Source organism: Tiliqua scincoides, chromosome 1 (assembly GCF_035046505.1).
Source record: "Tiliqua scincoides isolate rTilSci1 chromosome 1, rTilSci1.hap2, whole genome shotgun sequence".
NCBI classification, from domain to species: Eukaryota; Metazoa; Chordata; class Lepidosauria; order Squamata; family Scincidae; genus Tiliqua; species Tiliqua scincoides.
The window spans coordinates 255,582,860-255,604,095 of NC_089821.1; the positions used below are offsets into that span (position 1 = coordinate 255,582,860).

The window sequence follows — 21,236 nt, forward strand, 5'->3', positions numbered from 1 at the left end:
CCACATGTATCACAAAGACATCACCAAATAAAAACAACCTTATATGGTGGCTAATATCAAAGGTTAGCAATGCCCTCGCATGAACACTATAAACAAAGCTTGTGACCCACTGTATTCTGGATTACGTGAGCTGATCCATGCATGGGGTGATGGATAGTTCTACAATGGTATGCCAATTTATTGGGGAAAATAATGATTTAACTTACCTTCAGAATAAATGTCTGCTGCGTTCTAGTATCTATGACAAGCAAAACCTAAAGGAAACAGAATTTTATATAAATCCCACTTTGAATGCAGAATTCGGACAAAGCAGTGAAAGCAAGTCTTCGGAAAAACGTATTTAACAAAAACCTTCTAATATATACAATAATAAATTTATAAAGACACTAGGATTGCAACATTCAGGCAATCAACTGATGATCAATTTAAAAGGTGCTCTCAGTTAATCAAGCAGACTTTGTTAAGGTAACAATTTTTAACAGAAGTATTTACAAATATTGTAAATGGCAGGTATCACATTAGAAGAGGCCTTTCCCCTTGTCTCCCATACAAGAGGAAATGTCTCTTCTCAGATGGTACCCACTGTGTAATATGGATAATCTAAAAACAAGAAGAAAGCTTTTTCTTGAGAACTATTTTACTCATATGCTGGTTTATGCGATTTTATCAAATTCATCTATTATATGATCTTGTCTTAGATTTTTTCAAATGACAGCCCTAAAGATACCCTTTCGGAATGAAAACACATTCATCTCCATAGGGACCAGGTGACACACAGCCCCAGCAGGTAGACTGCACATGCAGTAGAGTGTGATAACCAGCTACACAGGCTCATGTCCTTTCTCACCCTAAGTAGAATTCCTGAAGGTGAACCAAAGCCACCATACATAAATGCTTATACAAGCTCATAAAATCCATCTGCTACGAATCAGGGTTGGACAGACTGTGTGGGTAGGGCCCATGTATTTACATGGGTAGACTTCACATTAAAGGCTTCTTGTATATTGGGGAGAAGACTAATGATCCTGAAGCTTACTTCTTTGTCCTGGAACATACACCACCTATATGCGGTGATCATGTGTGAACTAGTGCTTACGGCTACTTCTCAACTCTTCAAGGACAGTTCAATAAATAATAATGGCAATGCATAAGTTACAGGCATTCCTCTTAAGGTTCTTCCTCCAGCTTAAGGTTCTTCAGTACCTCTGAAGATTACATTCATACGCCGACTCAAAATTTTAGAATCCAGATGTTTATTTCTCAAATCATAGAAATGGTATAATTCTCTGGAACTCACACAAAGCCTGAGCACATCTGCTTTCCACAGCACTTTTGTGAGGGGCACACTTTATTTTCCAGACACAAGCCAAGTATAAACACAGAATAATAACTGCGTAGCAATCAGCTTGTGTGAATTGAGTTATTTCTTCTAGGTCACATTAGCAGTCCCAACTCCTCCTCCTCAGGCCTTTCTTTCACTTATTCTTGCTTAAACTAGAACCAGTATTATGCTGGAAACGACAAATGGATATTTAGTGGGTGAGAGTTGTACATATAGCCAGTTAACACTCAACAGGACAATGTATCATCTGGGACCAAACTGTGCTAGTGGAATATACGAGTGGAATATATCGTACATATCAGCTTGTACACAATACTACCCAACTCTCAAAATAGTCTTAAATTCTGTTTGACAAAATTGAATGGAAGAAGAATCAAGGAACAAAACGCTTCCACTGATTCTGTATGTAATGGTCCCAAACCAATATCCTGGGATGTATGTAAGAAAAATAGTATTTTTTTAAAGAGGGCATGACAGAAACCCAGTCCTGGACAGCAAGATAATAATGTCTAATTTGCACAAGAATAGAAACTTTTGATAAAAGTCTTTCATATTTGTTGCACACATCACACAACTCCAGCTTCATTAAACCTGAATTCACTCATTCAATGACATTTCAAATTCAAGAAAACTCCACAGTCTTCTCATACTTTAACACAGTCCAAACTGGCCCAACACAAGCTTAGAATAGCTCTGAAGTTTTCACTTATTGCACATCAAAACAGGGATGAGGGACTGAATGGATAACAAAACTCAATGTTGGCATGTATGTACCAAATATCCAGAACACAAGCTCTGAGCAAGGGAACACAGCTCAGTATTAGAGGCAACGATCAGAGGCAATGATCCATTTACTCCATACATACATATTTGCAAGCAATTGGAACTTTCAGAATTTGATTTTAATATTGTAATTTTCTTCAACATGTTGACTGTGTGGTGTAAAATTCATTCAGAGCATGGATGTTTAAAGATCATTTTTTATAACTATGCTGTCCATATTTACATGCTTTAGTTGTGAGGCCACTGGAGAAAACAAATCTACTCACACTTTCACAAGTGCTGACTTGGTAAATTTCCTATCAAGATTTCACAAGATTGAAAATCAGAGCTGTTTAAAAACAGACTAGGAACTGATGGGCTAAATCATAGCAGGAAAATTGAGTTTTCCTGTCCCTGTTTAACCAAAAGACCGGAGGAGGGGGGAAAAAGAAAAGAAATGCCAAATTAAAACAGATAAAGCTGGTTAGAAAGTGATGCATCAATTTTCCAGGGACTTTGTCTTTTTGACTAAGTTTGTTTGCAGCTAGCTAACATTCACATTGAGGCAGTAAATACAAGAACATATGTGATTTTTTTTTTAAATGTGCCCTTTGACTGTCAATTTCTCCCAAACAGGTGTTGGTTAAATGATTATAAATTGGCCCCTGGATACACCTCTTCAACTGAGCCATACAGGACTGGAGATAATATAATTAGAGAAAAAACATCAGGCTGGTGAATGCTTTCCATCTGTTTGGCAATAATGTTTAGTTAACAATAGTCTTTAAAAAAGAAGCACCTTCAACTTCCCTTCTTAAAGTTATTTATAGGCCCATTCTTAACACCCCAGCACTCCTGCTAACAAGAGCTTTAGCCACTTGGAAATTATTAGCCATACGGCTAATTCCAAAAAAGAAATGTCTGCACACAACATCTGCAGCTCTTCAAATTTACATGCAGCAACCTCATTTTGGAGTCATTTCTTAATGAATGGGCCTACGACTCTGTATTAATATTATCATTGCATACACAAAGATCATAAGGAGCCAAGCATTTTAAAAAAAATACCAACACGCAGCTAATAGGTAGTGAAGCCGTCAGCATAAAGGACAGAATAATAGCTTCTTTAACCCTCAAGAGGGCTGGTTCATTTGTAGACGAGAACACACCAATTTAATAACACTGCTCATGGCTTTGCTCACCTTTCTAAAGACAAAAATCTAATTTGGACTAATTTGACATGATTGTCTTCCCTATCAAAAGAGCCCAACACAGACTTTCATTTCAGGATAAAACAACTGCTGTAACCAAACTGTCATGAAATAATTACCTTTGATAGCATATCATTATTGGAGGGATACAGTTAATAGGAGGAATTAAAGGGAGCATTCTGTTTGCTTAGCTACATCTAGCCAGTACATGGCTAACATATTACGCTCTCATTCTTTAAGAAGGAGTGGCCAACATATGGCCTACAAGCTCCTTTTTCGCACCTCTTTAGGAATCACCATAAATGACCTTGAAGTCCATGCACTCTATTCTTGTCACCTGCAGACGTAACATTTTGGCTTCGCCTTCTCAGCATGTAACTAAAAACAATTTATGTGTAGTGAACCCTGTTCATGCTAACTACGGACAGCATTCCACTGTTAACAGGATATGGGGATGTGGCTGTGGTGCCTCTGTGTGGTGCCACGGTTGCACCCCTGCTCTCCACAGTTACAGCATTTGTCTGAAGAGACAAACATTACCCCTCCAGCCGCAGATTTGCCATCTGCAGATGCTCAAATCTGCAGGTGCCAAACCCACAGATAAGGTACACTATATTTATAGATAATTATTGTGTCACATCTTCATCATCTCTTCTCCAAACTGAACATGTCCAGTTCCTTCAACCTTTCCTCACAGGACATGATCTCCTTTACCATCCAAGTCACTGTCCTCTGAACCCACTCCTGTTTGTCACTTAGACTGCAGTGTCTAGAACTGGACATAATATTTCAGGAAAAAAGTCAAAGTAACCACACATTTCCATTTTATTGAGTAGTGAACCATTTATTGCTTTTTTGTAATCCATTTAGCACCCAAGGAAGATGCAGAAGAGCAGCTACAGTGAGGAAGCCAGTATACAGTGACCATGTTCTAAATGCATTTATTATTTCATTTGAATCCCACCTTCGTCTCCATCACAGAGCTGACAGCTCCATCTGTGGGGCTCCCAGAGTCAGACAGTCATCCATCCAGGCACTGATCAGACCAAAACTTAAGATCTGCTGGATCAGGTCAAAGCATTACCTAATTCAGTATCTTGTTCCACACTGTGGTCAACCAGTTGCCTTTGGAAAGCCAAGAAGCAGGAAAAAGGCATATATCTCTCCCACCATTGCTCCCTTGTACCTGGTAGTCACAGGCATGCTACCACTGCACCTGGAAGAAGCACAGCGCCATCATGGCTAGTAGTAATTGATAAAGCTGTCTTCCGTGAATGTGTCCAAATTCCTATTACAGCTACGAAACTGGCAACCATCACCTCATCTTGTGCCAGTGAATTCTACAGATTAGTTATGTGCTGTGCAAAGTTCTCCCTTTCCTCTGACCTGAATGTCCCACTGACAGGGCTACCAGACACAAATGGGGACAGAGTGCCTGTACCTTTAACCACTGTATAGAACAGGGGTCTCCAAACCCTGGTCCAGGGGCCAGATTCAGCCTGTGGCCAGCCTCTATCCAGCCTGCAGTCAGCCTCTGGTCGCCTAACAGCCTCTGGCCCACTCAACCAAACACGACTGGAGCTGTGCTCCGGTTGTGTCCCGAGGATGTTCTGAGGACCTAGAAACATCACTACTTGGTTCCCTGAAAAACTGGAAGTAACTTTTTTAGTCCTCTGAAGGCCTTGGGAGGCTTTCTAAGGATCAGGGAGGCCTCCCCTCCCAGCACGTTCCAGGTGTTTCCTGCGATGTACTGGTTCTGAGGTATTTACTCCTGAACTTGTAAGTAATCTGATTGTGGGGTGGGGGGAATGGGAGTCCATTTAAGTGTGTGCTTTATTTCTGTGGTGTGTGTTGGTGCTTGGAAATTTGAGTCCATTCATTTATTCATTCATCAAAGTTCCATCTCTAATGTATTTATTTAAATTTTATATTTTCTAGCCATCGACACCATCCCAGATTTTTGATGCGGCCCTCTGGCTGAAAAGTTTGGAGACCCCTGGTATAGAACAGGGAATTTTGGCAGGTGCACTGAACATGGAAGGGTTTTTAAAGTTGCACTTGTCAAAATTCCCTCTTTAATACAATGGTTAAAGGTATATGCACTTTGTCCTCCATTGTATCTGGTCACCCTGCCCACTAATCAATTTCATCGAATTGAAACACCTGGTTCTACTGGGAGAAAAACGTATCTCTTCACACCATGCATCATGTTATAGGCTGAACAGCCCAATCCTAACTAACCCCCACCCCCCACCCCCACTGATGCAGCCATCTCACCAGAGTGCACACTGCATCCTACTGGGGGGGGGGGTAGTCCCTGAGGTCTCTTCTGGGTAAGGGAACATTTGTTCCCTTGCCTGGGGGTAAGCCTTTGTAGCCTGAATGGGTCTACTGAGACCTGCACCAGTGATTTTGCTGGGGCAAGTCCAAGTGGACCCAGGAAGGCAGAATGAGGCCAGGAAGGGGGATGAGATATCACACACACTCTATGGGTCTGACTATACCCTTGCTAGTAAAGACAAATTCTTATTTAATCCCATGACTACGGACAGATTTTAAAAGCAATTCCTTCCCAGCTGACCATTTGTTATGAGATCAAGATTACTTTCTCTAGCAAACCAATTAAATACAGGTTGAGCCTCATTATTCGCATGGGTTCCGTTCCAAGCACTCACATGGATGGCAAAAAATGCACTATAGCAAATCAATTTAAAAAACAAAGTTTCTTTGCTCCAGTGATTTAAAAATAGCCTTGCTGACCTTTGCAATGCAAGATAAGACAATCCATCAATCAGTCCTCCTCCAAGCACCTACAAAGGAGCTTCACTCAGCCCCTCCCTTCACCAATGCAAAGTGATCACCTTTCTTTCACGTGCTAAGGGGGAAGGGAGGGGTTCACTGGGGAGAGAAGGCTTGATGGACTGTCAGTCAGCTGCCCTCTCTCCATCTTATTAATGAGGCTATTGTTAAAGGACTGTTCAGTTTTTTAAACAGATTTTAAAGGGATGCATTTTTCCCCTTCTCCAGAGATCAGCACATTCCTTCTTATTTGCAGGGGCCATTCATGTTGAGTCAAATTCATGTATAAAAAATCCATGTATGCATAGGCTGGACCTGTACATTTGTATCAAAAGAGAACCTCAAAAAAGGGAGTTACTACAATGGGTTATTCATTGTCATATTAGGCAGGTGAATAAGCAAAAGGGGCACTTTAACTTCTCAATGTGGTCTACTGTTTACATTAACAAGCCGTACAATGCCAAGAAAGTTGACTGACTTCTGTGGATTACAGGGAATATCTCGTATGAAGTGACTGACTAGCCTACAAGGATCAGCTGTTCTCTCACAATCCACAGGGTCATTCCCAGACTCCTTTCAAAGACGAGCCCCCAGTTCAACTTTTCTTGAATGAGGGCTCTGTCGACATGATGGTAACTTGCACTGATGGACCTTTGGCAGTATGCAACAGTACAAGCAAACCTGACATGTGAAGACGACTTCTTCAAAAAATAGCTTTCAGAAAGCCAAAGCAGCACAATAACCTGATGATTTTAAATCTCTGGTCAGTGGTATATTTTCTGAGTGCTAGAAATAAGTTGGGGCAGGGACTCCAAAGCCTCCTCTCCATGGAGGGCTTGCTGGTAAGTTCCATCTCCACAGATGCCAGCTTCTCCTCAGCTTAGGTGGTATCTACATTGCTAATAATGGACCAGGCTGCACTCCCCAGGAGACTGGATTTAATCCAGAGGTCTCCTGTTGCTAACCCCCACTCTAAATCGATCCACAGCCAAAAGAACATATCCCCACCAACAACTTCTTTTCTTTCTATGCAAACTAGTGAAACCCCTTTACAAATTGCAGATGAAATTGAAGACAGATATGCAGATCAGATCGAAAAGTACAGCTAGAAAAACCAAGTCACCGCTTTCAAAGGAGCCTTTGTGCTTTGATAGTACTTTCAGTCTCCCCATCAACAGTCTAAAACTCCAAGAATGCATGCAAATTAGGACAAATTATTATAAATGGAACAGCAAGGCTACATTTGTGCTATCTAAGGCAGCAGCATGGTAATGTTGAAGGAGGGCACTGCTGCAAAACAAAAAAATTCTATTTTATTTTTTAATCTTAACAATTCAAATTGACAGGAACACTGCAACTCTAACTTCATGACACAAAGGATTGCCTGAGAGAAATCCAAGAGACACACAATGCAGATGGTTGCTTACTCAGAAGTAAGCCCCACTGACTCCAAAGAGGCTGACTCCCAAGCAAGCACACTGTATATAGGATTGTAGTTTTGGTTCCAGGTATTGGGCTTAGGGACAGTTAAGTGAAAATGCTACTCCTGGTTAGCCCTTGTGTGCACTAAAAATTCTAAGACATGATTTTAAACAGAATCCAACAGTTCAATCTGCTGAAAGAAGAGGAAAAAAATGGACTTGTAAAAATAAATAGATACACAAAAGAAGAAAACCTAGAGAAAGGAAAAGGGGGGGAGAGAGGTTGGCAAATAACCACCATTCAGCCTAAAGAAAAGAGTTGATTTCAGACACCTTTAAACACACAGAAATTAGCAACTGTTTCAGTATGCTAATTTTTTTAATTAAAAGATACTTCTGCAGCAAGAGCTCTTTCATATGCACTGCTGACTCTTCATCAAAAGCAAAGTTTCCAACTTAACACCAGCATAGCTGGTGGCAGCCTGAAGGTTTACCATCTGCTGCCACCCCAAGTCACGGTGGCTACCTTCAGAACATATGCATCAAAGCGCCAAGATAAGAGACTGAAGGAATACCGTAGAAGTCAGCAGAAGGGGAGTCACAGGCCCAGAGGCGGGCGCCAGGCAAGCCACCAGAAACGGAGAACGTGGGCAGCCATTAGTCGCCTTATTCAACTCCCTGCCAAGGTCACAGGGGACACAACTGGGTGAACCAATAGCTAGCAATGAATGCATGCCTCTCTGGAGGGTTTTAAAGCAAACACAGCAAGCTGGCCAGATTCAACAACACCTTCAGTCCTCCGCCCCCCCCCCCCAAATATTTTCAGAAGACGGCTTTTCATCTTTTCCCCTCTAGCAACATGAGAAAAAGCTCTCCTTTTAAAGCAACAATTCCTCACTCACTCCACCAGCAGCAGATCTCTCCAAAGAGGAACAAGGAATGGATCCTTGAAAAAGACTGCCACAATTACTCGGGCAGTATGGGGAGAGCAGTGGCAGCAGCAGCACCTCCTGCTCCTTTCCCCTCTTCAAGATTACATGCTGGGGAAATTGTATTGGGTTCTAGAAACCTCTCCTGCTGTGGCAGCAGTGCTGACCTGCAGCGGAAAAGAGCCACCTCTCTTCCACAGACCTCCTATTTGACATTGAGGACTCCCCTCCATGCATCCCCACATTAAAAGAGCAACGAGGGAGCCAAGCCCAAAAGCTGTACGTGCATATGTGAACCAGCTGTTACCCTGCACATGCCCGATCTCGTCTGATCTCGGAAGTTAAGCAGGGTCAGGCCTGGTTAGTACTTGGATGGGAGACCGCCTGGGAATACCAGGTGCTATAGGCTTATACCATAGTCTTTCGAGACTGAAGGTTGCCAACTTTGCTGAGTTAATACTTCACCGGAGCTCATTCTCTTGACTTAAGAAGCCTGCCTCCTGTCTGCTGCTGAAATGTACGCTGGCACACTCAAAAGCGGCCTGCCACTTTTGCCTCAGGCAACAGCGACCCCAAATATTGGATGTCCTTCACACCTAACCTAGTTTCAAGGGTTGCAGGGTTCCCTCCTTCTCTGCTTGCTTTACTCTGACTGGATTCTTGCAAAAATAAAGCCATCTCAGCCTTTTCCAATCCACACTCCACTCCATCCACCACCCATCCAATGGCAACAGCCTGAAATCAAATATAAATCACAATTCCCATCCCAGCAGATAAGAAAGCATCTTACACATACACATGAGTGACTTCCTTGCTCTCCATTAAACTGGGCAGAAGAGGAGAGAGGAGCTATCCAACATCCCTATCTCTAACTACAAAGATCCCACTTTCACTGACGGACAATTTTTTTAAATGATTGACATTTCCTGAACACTACAGGCACATGCATGCATGTGGGTGCAAGAAAGCAGTAGCTCTACTCTCACGACCTATCGAGGGTGAGTAAACATCCATAAGCTCTTTTCACTCTCTATGCTCAGCGCAGGAACAATCTGTATACCTTGCACATATAACTATTGATCTGCACAGGCAGATCACAAAGTTGTTCACACATTACATTTGCTACATGTGCAACAGTACACACTGTCTGTACTCTGTATGTTTGAGGGATCCAGACCTGGCACTGATCTGAAAAATGAAAGCATGTGCAGCCATTTGCACAAAAATATGTACACCATACTGGTATACAACTCTATTGAGAGGCAAGTTCTGCGTATTTCTGGGCTTTTGCATGAAGTTAATGCATGTCCAATTGTGCACATGCAGTGCATTCTTGTCTTGCTCTTTGAAACTCCATTTTTCCAGGTTTCCCAACCATTTGAAGAGAGAGCCACATGCACATGCTGCAGTACAGATGTTGATTCCATGCACACACACAAGTGGATATGTATAGATCAGGGCCTGCTACTCTGATCCTGCCCCCCACTATGGATTCTTCTGGGAGTTATCATAATAGAGCTAGCAAAATGACTAAATTCACCATTGGAGGCAAGATGCAGCAGGCTGCAATAAAATTCTCGACTGGGACAGGGATTCTCAAAGGATAATCTTCCAGTCCTGGTCTAGCACATCATTCTGTGTAATGCACAGAATCGGCCAAAGACTTTTACTCTGGAACACCTGCATCAGTTTACTGAGCCACATCTTCCTGCAGGATACCATGGAAAGCAGGGTAATTAACATGCAATTTTAAAATGCTAACTGTGTACTTTAAAAATGCAGATTAATTGTTGCATTTAATACAAAACACAAGGGTATTGATAAGATTGTAATGAATGAGACAGAGCGATGCCATCGCTCTATTAAAAGTCAGTATCAAAACCAGGCTGATTTTCAATGGAGTTTGAAAACACCCATAATTTTTATCAATGAAAGCATACATAGCAGGAAGAAAACTGACATACTTTAAAATCAATAAAGGAGCAAATTATATATGATGAAGACCCATTATCAGGTGTCCTGACATCTTTTTCTTTACTTCAAAGCACCCACAAGAAGATACTCATTTGAGTGAGGAAATAGTGCTGGACAGAAGGGATATCTGATATCTTCCATGCCATCTCTCCTACCCAAATGTCCCACATCAGCACCACGGAGGGAAAAATCTAGATTCCATGGGAAGAGGGATTTCCTGTAGGGCACCCAGAACACTATACTTCTGTGAGGAAACCTAAGGCTATCTAATCAAATTTTCAGCATGAAATTACAATTTCCAAGGCAATTAAATAGAGTTTCTGGTGTAAATATACCCTAAACGCAGGTAGCCCCTTACAAAAGTGTTGGCATAAACCAGGGATGGCCAATTTCTGAATCCATGTGGGAGACATTTTATTCTAAGAAAGGAAAAAAAGAACAACTGCCCCAATTGATATTTTCCTTTATTGATATTTCCAGCATGTTTCAAATAATTATTTCTCAAGGAAATATTCTGTTACAGAACAGGTCACTGCATAGGCTTGAATAAACTAGAACCACAGAAGTGCAGATAAAATTACTTCAGACTGCAGGCCACCAGTTGGTCATCCTTGGCTTAGTTCACCTGCCTAGTCACCTGCAACAAGAATCACCTCCAGGCAACAAAACACCTCACACATTCGCTGTGCTTGTTTCCTCTCTCCCTGTTTGTCAGTGAGAAAGAGACAGAACACGTGTGCGTCTGGCAACCTCTCTTTATTTGACAATCTTGAGGACCCCCTCTCTTTATTTACAAGCCTGGCCGAGAAGGCAATTAATGTTGTCTTCAATTTGCTGACTGCCAGCATTGTATCATCTCATCAGCTGTAGTAGCCTAGCTCCATCTTGCTACTACATAAATATGTTTCATTTGTGTTCCAGCAAAGGATGAATCCCTCACATGGATGCACCCCAAGACTTGCAGCTATCTGCCCTGTCCCTCCTGGTGGAGGATTAAGAGGTTAAGCAGTTCCTGGACTGTCCCAACCTCTTACAGATTTATGCAGTATACACAGCTGAAAGCTATCATCAGCTGGTCAAATTGCTCTTTCTGTCTAGGCTCTCTAATAAATATGCAAAGGAAGAAACACCAGACCAGATCAAACCCTTATAAGTAGATATAAGCAGATGAAAGGAAAAATGTTGACTTACAAGCCTGACCTTCTGCCACTGAAGAAAATGGGGCTAAATTGACTCAATTCTAAGTGCTCTCAGTAAATAAGTCAGTAATTCAGGCTGCAAGATTCTACGAGAACATCTAGTACTGCAAGTGTAACACACACATCTCAACAGAACTAATTCTCATGACTACAAGTTCACTGCATTATGGCAATCATGTACCCCAAATCAATACCTCCAGATGTGCCCCATGCCAGTCTGTTTATGCCTTGTATGACAAACAACAGACTTGTCTGCTTCCTCCCAGCATAGGATGGTATCAGTACTAGGAGTTCTGAACTGACTAGGAACCCTCAGGCTCCAGCCTCCAAAAAGATTGTGGGGGGCCACCTGTTTCCCTCATCCCCCTTACTCCCAAATACCCAGACTCCCTCCCCTAAACATCTGCCCCATTTTTACCTGAAAAAGAAGCTTCAACTGCCAGGAGAACCTCACTAGCTGGTGCTAGTTCAAAGAGTAGGATACTTTTCAGGATTTTGGAAGTAGGATGGAGTATCCAGTACAGCCACTCCAAGGTGTTTTCTGTTAAGTCAACAGCATTTTTCTAAATGCTTCTGCACTGTTGTCCCTGATATAAACCTGCTGAAATTTTGGTATCACTTTACAGATAACAATATTTATTATCAAAGCTGATAATATGTCCCCAGTTGGCCCATGGGCTAAAACAGAGGCCGTGACAGCATCCCTGCATCATGTAGGCTGGCCCTGGATAGGATTGGGCCATCAGCTGTCTCCTTATCAAGTCAAACAAGTCAAACATAGGCTGTACTCTGCTGAACAGCAATGTTTACCAGACTTGTAAAGGCTCACTTTTTCATTTTATGCTTTATTGACCAACAGCGCAAGCCTATGCATATCTTTTCAGAGGTAAGTTCCACTGAGTTCAATGAGACCCAGGAAAGCGTGTATAGTAGTAATTCCCAAAGCCCTACTCAGAGTTTGGGACCACAGATGAGTATTTGCAGGGGTGAGACTGGGGCGACGGCATGCCCCAATAGCACCGTAGTGACTGCAGCACCGTGGGGACCCAGGGGTTTTTCTCCTTACCTGGCGGAGTCCTGCTAGCCTTGGGGAGGGTCTGGGAGGCCTGCAGCCCCCTCTGCAGGACTCCCTGATGCTACAATATCACTCTGTTTGAGGATCTTCCTCAAACTTCCAGTTTTTGACCATGACTGCTGAGATGCCGTTGGGACACCTATTACAAGGCCACTCCCCTTAAGGGTAAATGGCCCACTTTTGGTTCCCAATGGTGGGTTGCAACCCACCACTTTGTAAACCATTGGTGTATAGCTGTGGTTTTCAAACTCTCTGGGAGTTTGAAAACTGCAATAAGTGCTTGCAGGGGAGGGAAGGGAGGCAGGGCAAGGAAGGGAGGAAGGCAGCGACAGGATCCCCAGGATTGCGTCGCTCAAAGGGCTGCAGGGACTGGGATGCACTTACCAGTTCCTGCAGCAGCCATCCTGGGGTGCGGGAAGCTGTGCATGAGCATCTGAAGGACTCCCCAGCCTTCTAAAGGTGAAAGTAGAGTGAACACGCTCCACTTCTGGTTTTGCGGAAGTGGAGCGCAATCACTCCACTTTCACTTTCGGATGGCTGGGGAGCCCTGCAGACACTCGCACAGGGCTCCCCACATTCCCAGGACGCTGTTGCAGGGACTGGTGAGTGCATCCCAGTCCCTGCAGCCCCCTGAGCGACGCAATCCTGGGAATCACATTGCTGCCTTCCCCTTGCCCCTGTCCTTTAAGGGGGCAGAGCCCAGGGCTTTCAGGCTGGGGCATCGCAATGCCCCAGTTTGAATACCACTGGTGTATAGGATTGCAGTCTGAGTTATTGATCACCTTGAGTGGTGGTACTTGCTCCAACTATGTAGGGCCTGATCCAGAATGCAGCATGGGAGGAGGGATTTACCCACTTGCCCCGTCACCGTCCTGACCCAGATTCCCCCATGGCACCAACTAGAACTTTTGTTCCAGAGCAAACTGCAGCTGCTAGAGCCTCTGATCCATATCAGGACCACAGCAGAGACAAAGAGTTAGTCCCCCTCTCCTTGCTGTGTTCCCAACTCAGATTGGGGGCCCTTCTGGCTACTATTTAAATGTTGAAAACAGACACGCATGCCTCATACATACAAAAAGACGCACCATCTACTTTGGTTCTCAAAAGGCAAAACTGAAAATATTAAGAAGAAAAAAGCAAATAGTTCTGGGCTCTCTCTCAAGTCCCTCAAGCCCAAGGTTCCAAATAACATACAACAGGCAGGCCCCAAAACCTGCTTAACAGTATTTTCTCTGACTCTTGGATATGAAAAGGTGGGAGGGGCTGCCCGGTCTTCCAATTTGGTGTTGGGTTAAAAACAGCCATCCGTGTGAACAGCCCAGCACATTTTTGCTACTGCACAATAACAGGAGCATTTATTTTTAAAATCCAGGCCCCTTCTCACAGAATGGCACCAAACATGTGCCTTATTCTTTAGCTCAAATATATTTTGCATGACCTTACATGAATTGCTTAGATAAAAGCCTTTTCTTTTCCCCTTCCACTTTTGTTATTTTAAAGTGCAGATGCATTTGAGTCATTTTCCCCCTTTGTTTCATATCCTTAAGATCCATGGCTTCAAAGACAGAATGTCAGCATGCAGTCGATTTATGACTGAACTCTTGAAGAGACACTGAAGAATTACCTTGTCAATCACCCCAAGGACTCTAAAGGCCTTCAGTTCCTCGGCAGGGCTCCTTAGGTTCCAAGAGGGCCTTGAACTTAGTGATCCTGGAGGCTAATGGAAGATATCAAAGATTACAACATCAATCAGGGTGGTACTTGAAGGAAGACTGCCTGCTGAAGCAAATGCCAGGCTGAAGGAAACTAAATTTATCATAAATCAGAGAGAGAAGATGAAAGAAGTTTCCTGTTTGTCCTTAATGCAAAAAAAGAAAAAGAAAAAATGAAGTTGATAGTAAATAAATCGCAGGGATACTGAAAACACAGCAAAAAGAGACATTAATATTTAAGAAAAATTAACATTTTAGACAGTATCCAGTTCTTTCAACATGCAAGCAAACTCAGGGGCATAACCCATCTATACCCATACCGCCAAAACAGCCTGATCCAAAACTACCTATTATGTTCCCTGATTCTTTACATATTAACCAGGAAATAAGTGGCATTACTTTCAATGGAACTTACCTCCAAGGAGATGGGCCTGGGGTCATAGCTCAATTATAAAAGTGGGGCAGAAGAGAAAGTGAATCCACTCCACACACAGAGTCAACATGCCCCCAAACAGTCACATTTTGGTATATGATTAGTGATTACCAGAACTCGTGTAAGGAAAGCGCCCTACAGGTAGACCACAGCTGTGATACAAGGACATCTGCAAGAGGGATCTAAAGGCCTTAGGAGTGGACCTCAACAAGTGGGAAACCCTGGCCTCTGAGCGGCCCACTTGGAGGCAGGCTGCGCAGCATGGCCTTTCCCAGTTTGAAGAGACACTTGGCCAACAGTCTGAGGCTAAGAGGCAAAGAAGGAAGGCCCATAGCCAGGGAGACAGACCAGGGACAGACTGCACTTGCTCCCAGTGTGGAAGGGATTGTCAATCCCGAATTGGCCTTTTCAGCCACACTAGACACTGTTCCAGAACCACCTTTCAGAGCGCGATACCATAGTCTTTCGAGACTGAAGGTTGCCAACAAGAACCAGGTCTAATATCTCAACAATCCAGTTTTGTTAGACTCTTCTTGTTAGACTCTTATCTAAAGCACTGGAAACCCAAACAACAGAGACTTCTCAAAATCATAAGACTGTAAGAAAAATGCTGCTGAATCAGGCCAAAGGCTCATCTAGTCCAACAAGCTGTCTTACCCTGTATCTGGTATTCAGAGGCATACTACCTCTGGCTCTTGAGCCATCACAACTAGCAACCACTGACAGGCCTGTCCTCCATGAAAATGTCTAATCCCCTTTTAAATCCATTTAAAACCACTGTAAGAAGTCACCAAAAGATGAAAAGCCTTCAGTACTCAGTATGGCTTCCATTTCTGGGAAATGAAGAAACTAATAATACTTTGAAAAGCATGTGTTATAAAAATAAATGTTTAAAAAAATACCCCAAGATAATATGGAAGATTGGAAATACATTCGAGAAAAAAATAGTATTAAATATCTACATAAAGTTTACCTAGATTTCCTAGGTCCAAATGTTTATATCTAGACTACACAAATACACTCCTCCATGCAGTTGGGGTGATGGTACCTCAAACCACATGAGAAGATAGAGTTGGTGAACTATATGAGCTAGTTATGCAAATTCCCCCACAGGAATCAATGCCATGCAGGAAATTTTATCTTTCATTAAGAGAACCTACATCATAACACTGGAAAGAACTCAAAGGAATTTTAAGTCCAACCTTCTCCCCCACACATAACAACACTACAAATTAACCAGCAATTCATCAGCCCACAAAAGAAAGAAAGAAAAAAAGTATCATCTCAAAAGCCTGCCGAAGCTTATCTAAAGACTACTACTGGAGAAGAGGTTTCTCTTTCATGCCCCCTCCATAAAACAGGCTTTAAGAAAAAACAAAAATTAAAAAGGTAATCTACACACAGGGAGATTAATTTTCACCTTCCTTTATTCACAGCAACTAGCTGCCTTCAACCATTCTTAGGGTTGTTCAAAGAAAATGAAAGACTCATTTGCCCTTTTTTGTCCTTCCGTGATACAAATGTAGACAGACAGGAAGTTTGGAACTTTTAATGTCTCCTACATGAGAGCGGTCATGGACAATCACACACAGTTTTGTGTGACTGCAGCAAAAGACATCTCAGTAAAGAACAGGAAGGACCTCAGGGAATTATTTTTTTGCTGGGGAAGGGCAAAGTCAAGATTTGTTAAAGGAAGTCTTCGGCCTGAATTCCAAGTCTATGGCATGATGCACCATGCTTCTGTAAGCCATGAGGAGATGTAAGCAGCTGCAAAGGGTACACACAGGCATTCATTCTCTCTCTCTCACACACACACACACACACAAAGCCAACCCCAGAAAGTTTACATTATTATGGAAATAAAACCTACCCCAGAAATTGATCCATCTTCTGATGGGGGTTTACAATAGAGGCTGGATATCTTTTCTGCTCGCATCAAATATTCTGATGTCTTCCTCTTCACTGCTTCACGACGCGTTGGACTTGACTCTCCTGTATAGCATAGGAGAATATTTTTATAAGCCAGACACTGTTGCAAAATTTGACTTTTTTTCTTCGCTTCCTGTACCTATGAAGCTTCCTTCTATTGAGTCAGATCATTGGCCCAATCAGCTCAGTACTGTTGACACTGTCTGACAGTAGTTTTCCAGGGTTTCATAGAGAAATATTTTTTCTATCCTACACGCCAGGGATTGATCCTAGGATATTCATCACGCAAAGCATGTGCTCTACCACTGAGTTAAAGCCCCTTCCTGAGTGCTTCCCTGAGTCTGCTCATCCACTATCAATATTATTTTCCAATGTGCAATTGTCAGGAAATACGGGATGCTTTCTAAGACACAGAGATGGTGGCAAGGCCCTAAATGAACTGAACATGCTCCAATGAACTAAAGACATTCCAGAATCCTACGCAAGGTGCAATGGTTCCATGGTAGATGCTCAGCAGTTCATCAGCAGAGAAGACTGTAAAAAAAATACCTGACAGTTTAAAGATCTTTGGTTTAAGTCATTCATACCCATCATCAATCAAAACAGAATGATCCATCCATTTTGATGCTAGTGCCATTCTCTCACAATGGTAAAGCATTTCTCAATGTTTGTGAATCTCTGCATTCTTAAATGCCTACCAGTGATAGCCAAACACAACAGTAGGTCACAATTTCCTTTGAAGTACAACCAGTTAAAAGTCAATGAGGCTTACGCATGAGTCCATGTACGATAACACTCTACAGTCCTCTTAGCTTTGTAAGGCTGTAAATTTTAAAAGTTTGAAAAATGTCAAGATGAAGCAAGATGAAGTGTTTTGGGTGGGGGAGGGTGGAACAGGGCGGACTGGGAGCAGAAGTGGACGGCATAGATAAGGTTGCGCTGGGTGGCATTGGGAGGTGGGTAGCAGATGGTGGGAGGGTGTTTTGGAAGTGGGAGGGGGTGTTTTGGGTGGGGGAGGGTGGAACAGGGCGGTTTGGGCCCAGGAGAGGGTGGGGTTGACAGAGTAGGCCTCCGCTTTATGCAAAACCCCACTCCCAACCCACCCAGCGTTACACCAGACTTTCCTGATTTGTGTCAGCTAAATAGCTGGCACGGGTCTGAGAAGCCCCATAGGGACATCTGGAACTTTACTCAGGGTAAGGGGAACTAAGGGCCCAAACGTATCCAACTTTTGAGTGCCGGTGCTGCCATGCCAACAGGGTATGTGCTGCATTCTGCAGTGGGGGGGGGCAGTCACCAAGGCATCCTCAAGGTAAGGGAATGTTTGTTCATTACATCAGGGATGCATTGTGGCTGCATCAGTTCTGGAAAGCTGGATAAGACTGAGCCCCTATCTTCTTACCCCAAGGAGACCACCAGCCACCTCCTGAGTTGCACTCGATGCAGCATAGGCCATGCGGCCCCACTGCGCCAGCGCAGTTTAGGTTTGGATGACTCATCTCCAAAAAAATGCATCTGATTCCATCACTACATAAATAAAAATGCCATCAACAAAGAAATGGTTAATGATCCCCACATTCTAAAATGCATATTTCCAACAATACCTCTGAGATCTTCAACAGGGTATATGCCACCCTGCATTATTTCGAAACCCGACCTTGAGAATTTTGTGCTTTTGAGGTTTTGTTTTGTTTTGCTTAAATTAGGAATACCAATGTTAACTGCATTAGAACTCTTAATTATTCTTTGCAGTAGATCATACAAGGTCACACCACTTCAAACAAAATGTTCATTTTCTATTTAGGTGTTTTCCTAGATACCAGCAGATATTTGTGTTTCATTTGATAGAGATCAAAGCTTTTTGCCTAAAATCAGTCAGATTAAAAAATCAGCAATGGCGTTTAAATGTTTAAAAAACTACCCTTCTCTGAAGAAAGATATAAAAAGTGTGATAATGCTGATGACAGAGACCTTCAAATAAAAAACCCTTCGAGATTCCTCCTCTCTCTCTCTCTTTCTCTCTCTCTCTCCCCATTTGCTATATAGCAGCTGTGCCTCGCACAAATTCACATGAATGAAAATATTTAGGCGAGAAACCACCCCCTTAGCTTGTTTTCCATATGACTTTCCTGTAATTATTTTGTAAACTGTTCACACAACAATATATAAAAACATCTGCAAAAACAGGTAATTAATGTGTCAAGCTAAACTAATGCATTTTTATGGTGGCCATGCTTCGTCAACTGTAATTATAACTCTTTTTAAGCAAATGATGATGTGTTTGTTGCAATGTGAAAGTGGTTATTTTAGATGCTCTGTTCACCGTTACTGCAAACAGAATATTAAAAAAAGAAAGAAAAAAAAAAATCTCCACAGTTTCCGTGCCATACTGGCTTCTATAGAGCCATTTGCTTCGTCCACTGCAAACAATCTTGTACGTTAAAGAAATAATGTTTCTATTCACATCAACATCTGAACTGGTCACATTAAAAAGAGCTATCCATGACCACAAAAGAATACAAATAATACACACAGGAAAACTTATGTCTCATTTGTCTCCCTTACACTCCCCCTTCCATCTCCAAGAGCTGCCTCACAACCTTGTGTTACAACTGTGCTTTAGACCTCTAAAACTATTGTTTCTGACAGTAAACAGAAAAAGCAGAGGTGGACCAAACATTTGGAAGTCAACGCTTTGGGATAAATTTCAAGTGGTTCCATGACTAAAGGACCCATCCTCTTTCACATTTCCTCGCCCATCCTGCCTGTTTGCACCCTCAACACTGCTCTCAAAGGACATTAGCAACTGCCACTTTTGGGGGTTTAGATTGTCGCTCAGAACAAAAGGAGGTGAAGACATTGTGTTGCTCAGAAGGGCATTCTGGGCAAACAAACAACAGCTACCAGGATGAGCACCTCACTGCTGGGGGCTTCACCACTAACTTCCAGAATTTGACTCTGATCCACCCCTAAAATTTTCACTAAACAATCCCCCACCTTATACCACCCACTTATGGGGTGACAGAAAGCAGGGAGTCGTGTCTGCACAGCCCTAACAAAATGTAGAAGGGAAATGTATGCCCCTAAATCTACTGTGCGTACACATCAAAGAGATATTGCAGGACTGCCCAGCGCAATCCAACATATATGTCCCTAAACTATGAGAAACAGTGGTGCATTATTCCTTTCCTGCCTTTCTCAAGGCAACATGTGTTTGGTTTCCAAGTGTTTCCCGCCTAGGCAGTAGCTAGACCCGGTAAGCTTCAGCAGGGTAGCCACATCATGTTCCTTCAGACCATTACCACAGGGTCACAACCAGAATTAAAAATTATCTGTAAACACATGGAGTTAGGTGGATGTGAAATGCACAGTTACTTATGGTTCTTAACGCACAAGTCTTTTTTCCCTTTAACAACTGCTTTTTCTCTTTAACCACTAATACTTTGCATCTCTGTATTATCTGTGGATCAAAAGTATATTAATTTCTGACAAAACCATATAGCTAGCTAAAAAGCGATAAACCACAATAATTGAAACCAAGAGGAGAATGGTATTTTTTGTATGTGTCAACTGCATTCCTTGGGGTGCTTCAAAAGCCACTGAAATAATCAATTTATTTTATCAATAAAGAACTCTACTTGTTAATTTCACCAGCGAAGCTTCAGGGCTTGACAATGGCAAGCAAGGGATGAGGCACCCTCTGTGTGGAAGTCATTTATTCAGGAGAGGCCATTTGAGGAAAGTAGTATCTGATCATCAATAAATGCCACTCATGTACTAAACATTTGGCGCCTCCAGTACATATAGGTTGCCAAGCCAAAAAATGTCACTCTGATCCTACGACATAAAATACAGACTAGACCAGTGGTTCTCAAACTGGGGCATTGCAACACCCCAGCCAGAGAGTCGTGGTCTCTGCCCCCTTAAGGGGTGGGGAGGGGAGAAGGCAGCAATGCGATTAGCTGGATTGCGCCGCTTTAGGGGGGCACAGGGGTTTGCTGTCATTTCCCAGAGCCTGCAGCAGCCTCCCGGAGGTGCAGAGAACCCTTGCGCTAGCCTCTGCAGGGCTCCCCATGCTGCGGAAACCGTCAAAATGGCAATCACAATTTTGAGGGTCTCTGCAGCGTGGGGAGCCCTGTGGAGGCTGGCGCAGGGCTCCTTGCACCCCCGGGAGGCTGCTGCAGGCTCTGGTAAGTGGTAGCAAGCCCCTGTGCCGCTCCAAAGAGGCGTGATCCAGTGGATCACATCACTGCCTTCCCACCACCCCCACACACACTTACTGCGGCTCAAACTCTCCCTGAGAGTTTGAGAACTGCTGGACTAGACACATCTGGCAAGCACAATTTTCCACCTAATGTCAGGCACCGTTTTCCACATCTCTGTTTTTCAACTTTAGTAGAGTGAAAAGGTCCAGAAGGAAACAATATGGCTATGCCAGGAAAAGATTCAC

The 21,236-nt window shown here is 42.9% G+C and overlaps 1 protein-coding gene and 1 pseudogene across 2 annotated transcripts in view; one reads left to right on the forward strand and one right to left on the reverse strand.

Annotated features, from left to right (window-relative positions):
• RPS6KC1 (ribosomal protein S6 kinase C1) overlaps positions 1-21,236 on the reverse strand; it is a 144,322-nt gene that overhangs the window by 40,071 nt on the left and 83,015 nt on the right. For both annotated transcript variants that reach the window (XM_066619078.1, XM_066619068.1), the window contains exons 8-10: positions 16,728-16,849; positions 14,337-14,429; positions 207-254 (exon numbers count right to left, since the gene is read on the reverse strand). In XM_066619078.1, the coding sequence (XP_066475175.1) occupies positions 207-254; positions 14,337-14,429; positions 16,728-16,849 (263 nt within the window). The remainder of the gene's footprint in view (positions 1-206; positions 255-14,336; positions 14,430-16,727; positions 16,850-21,236) is intronic.
• On the forward strand, positions 8,760-8,873 carry LOC136638211 (5S ribosomal RNA; annotated as a pseudogene).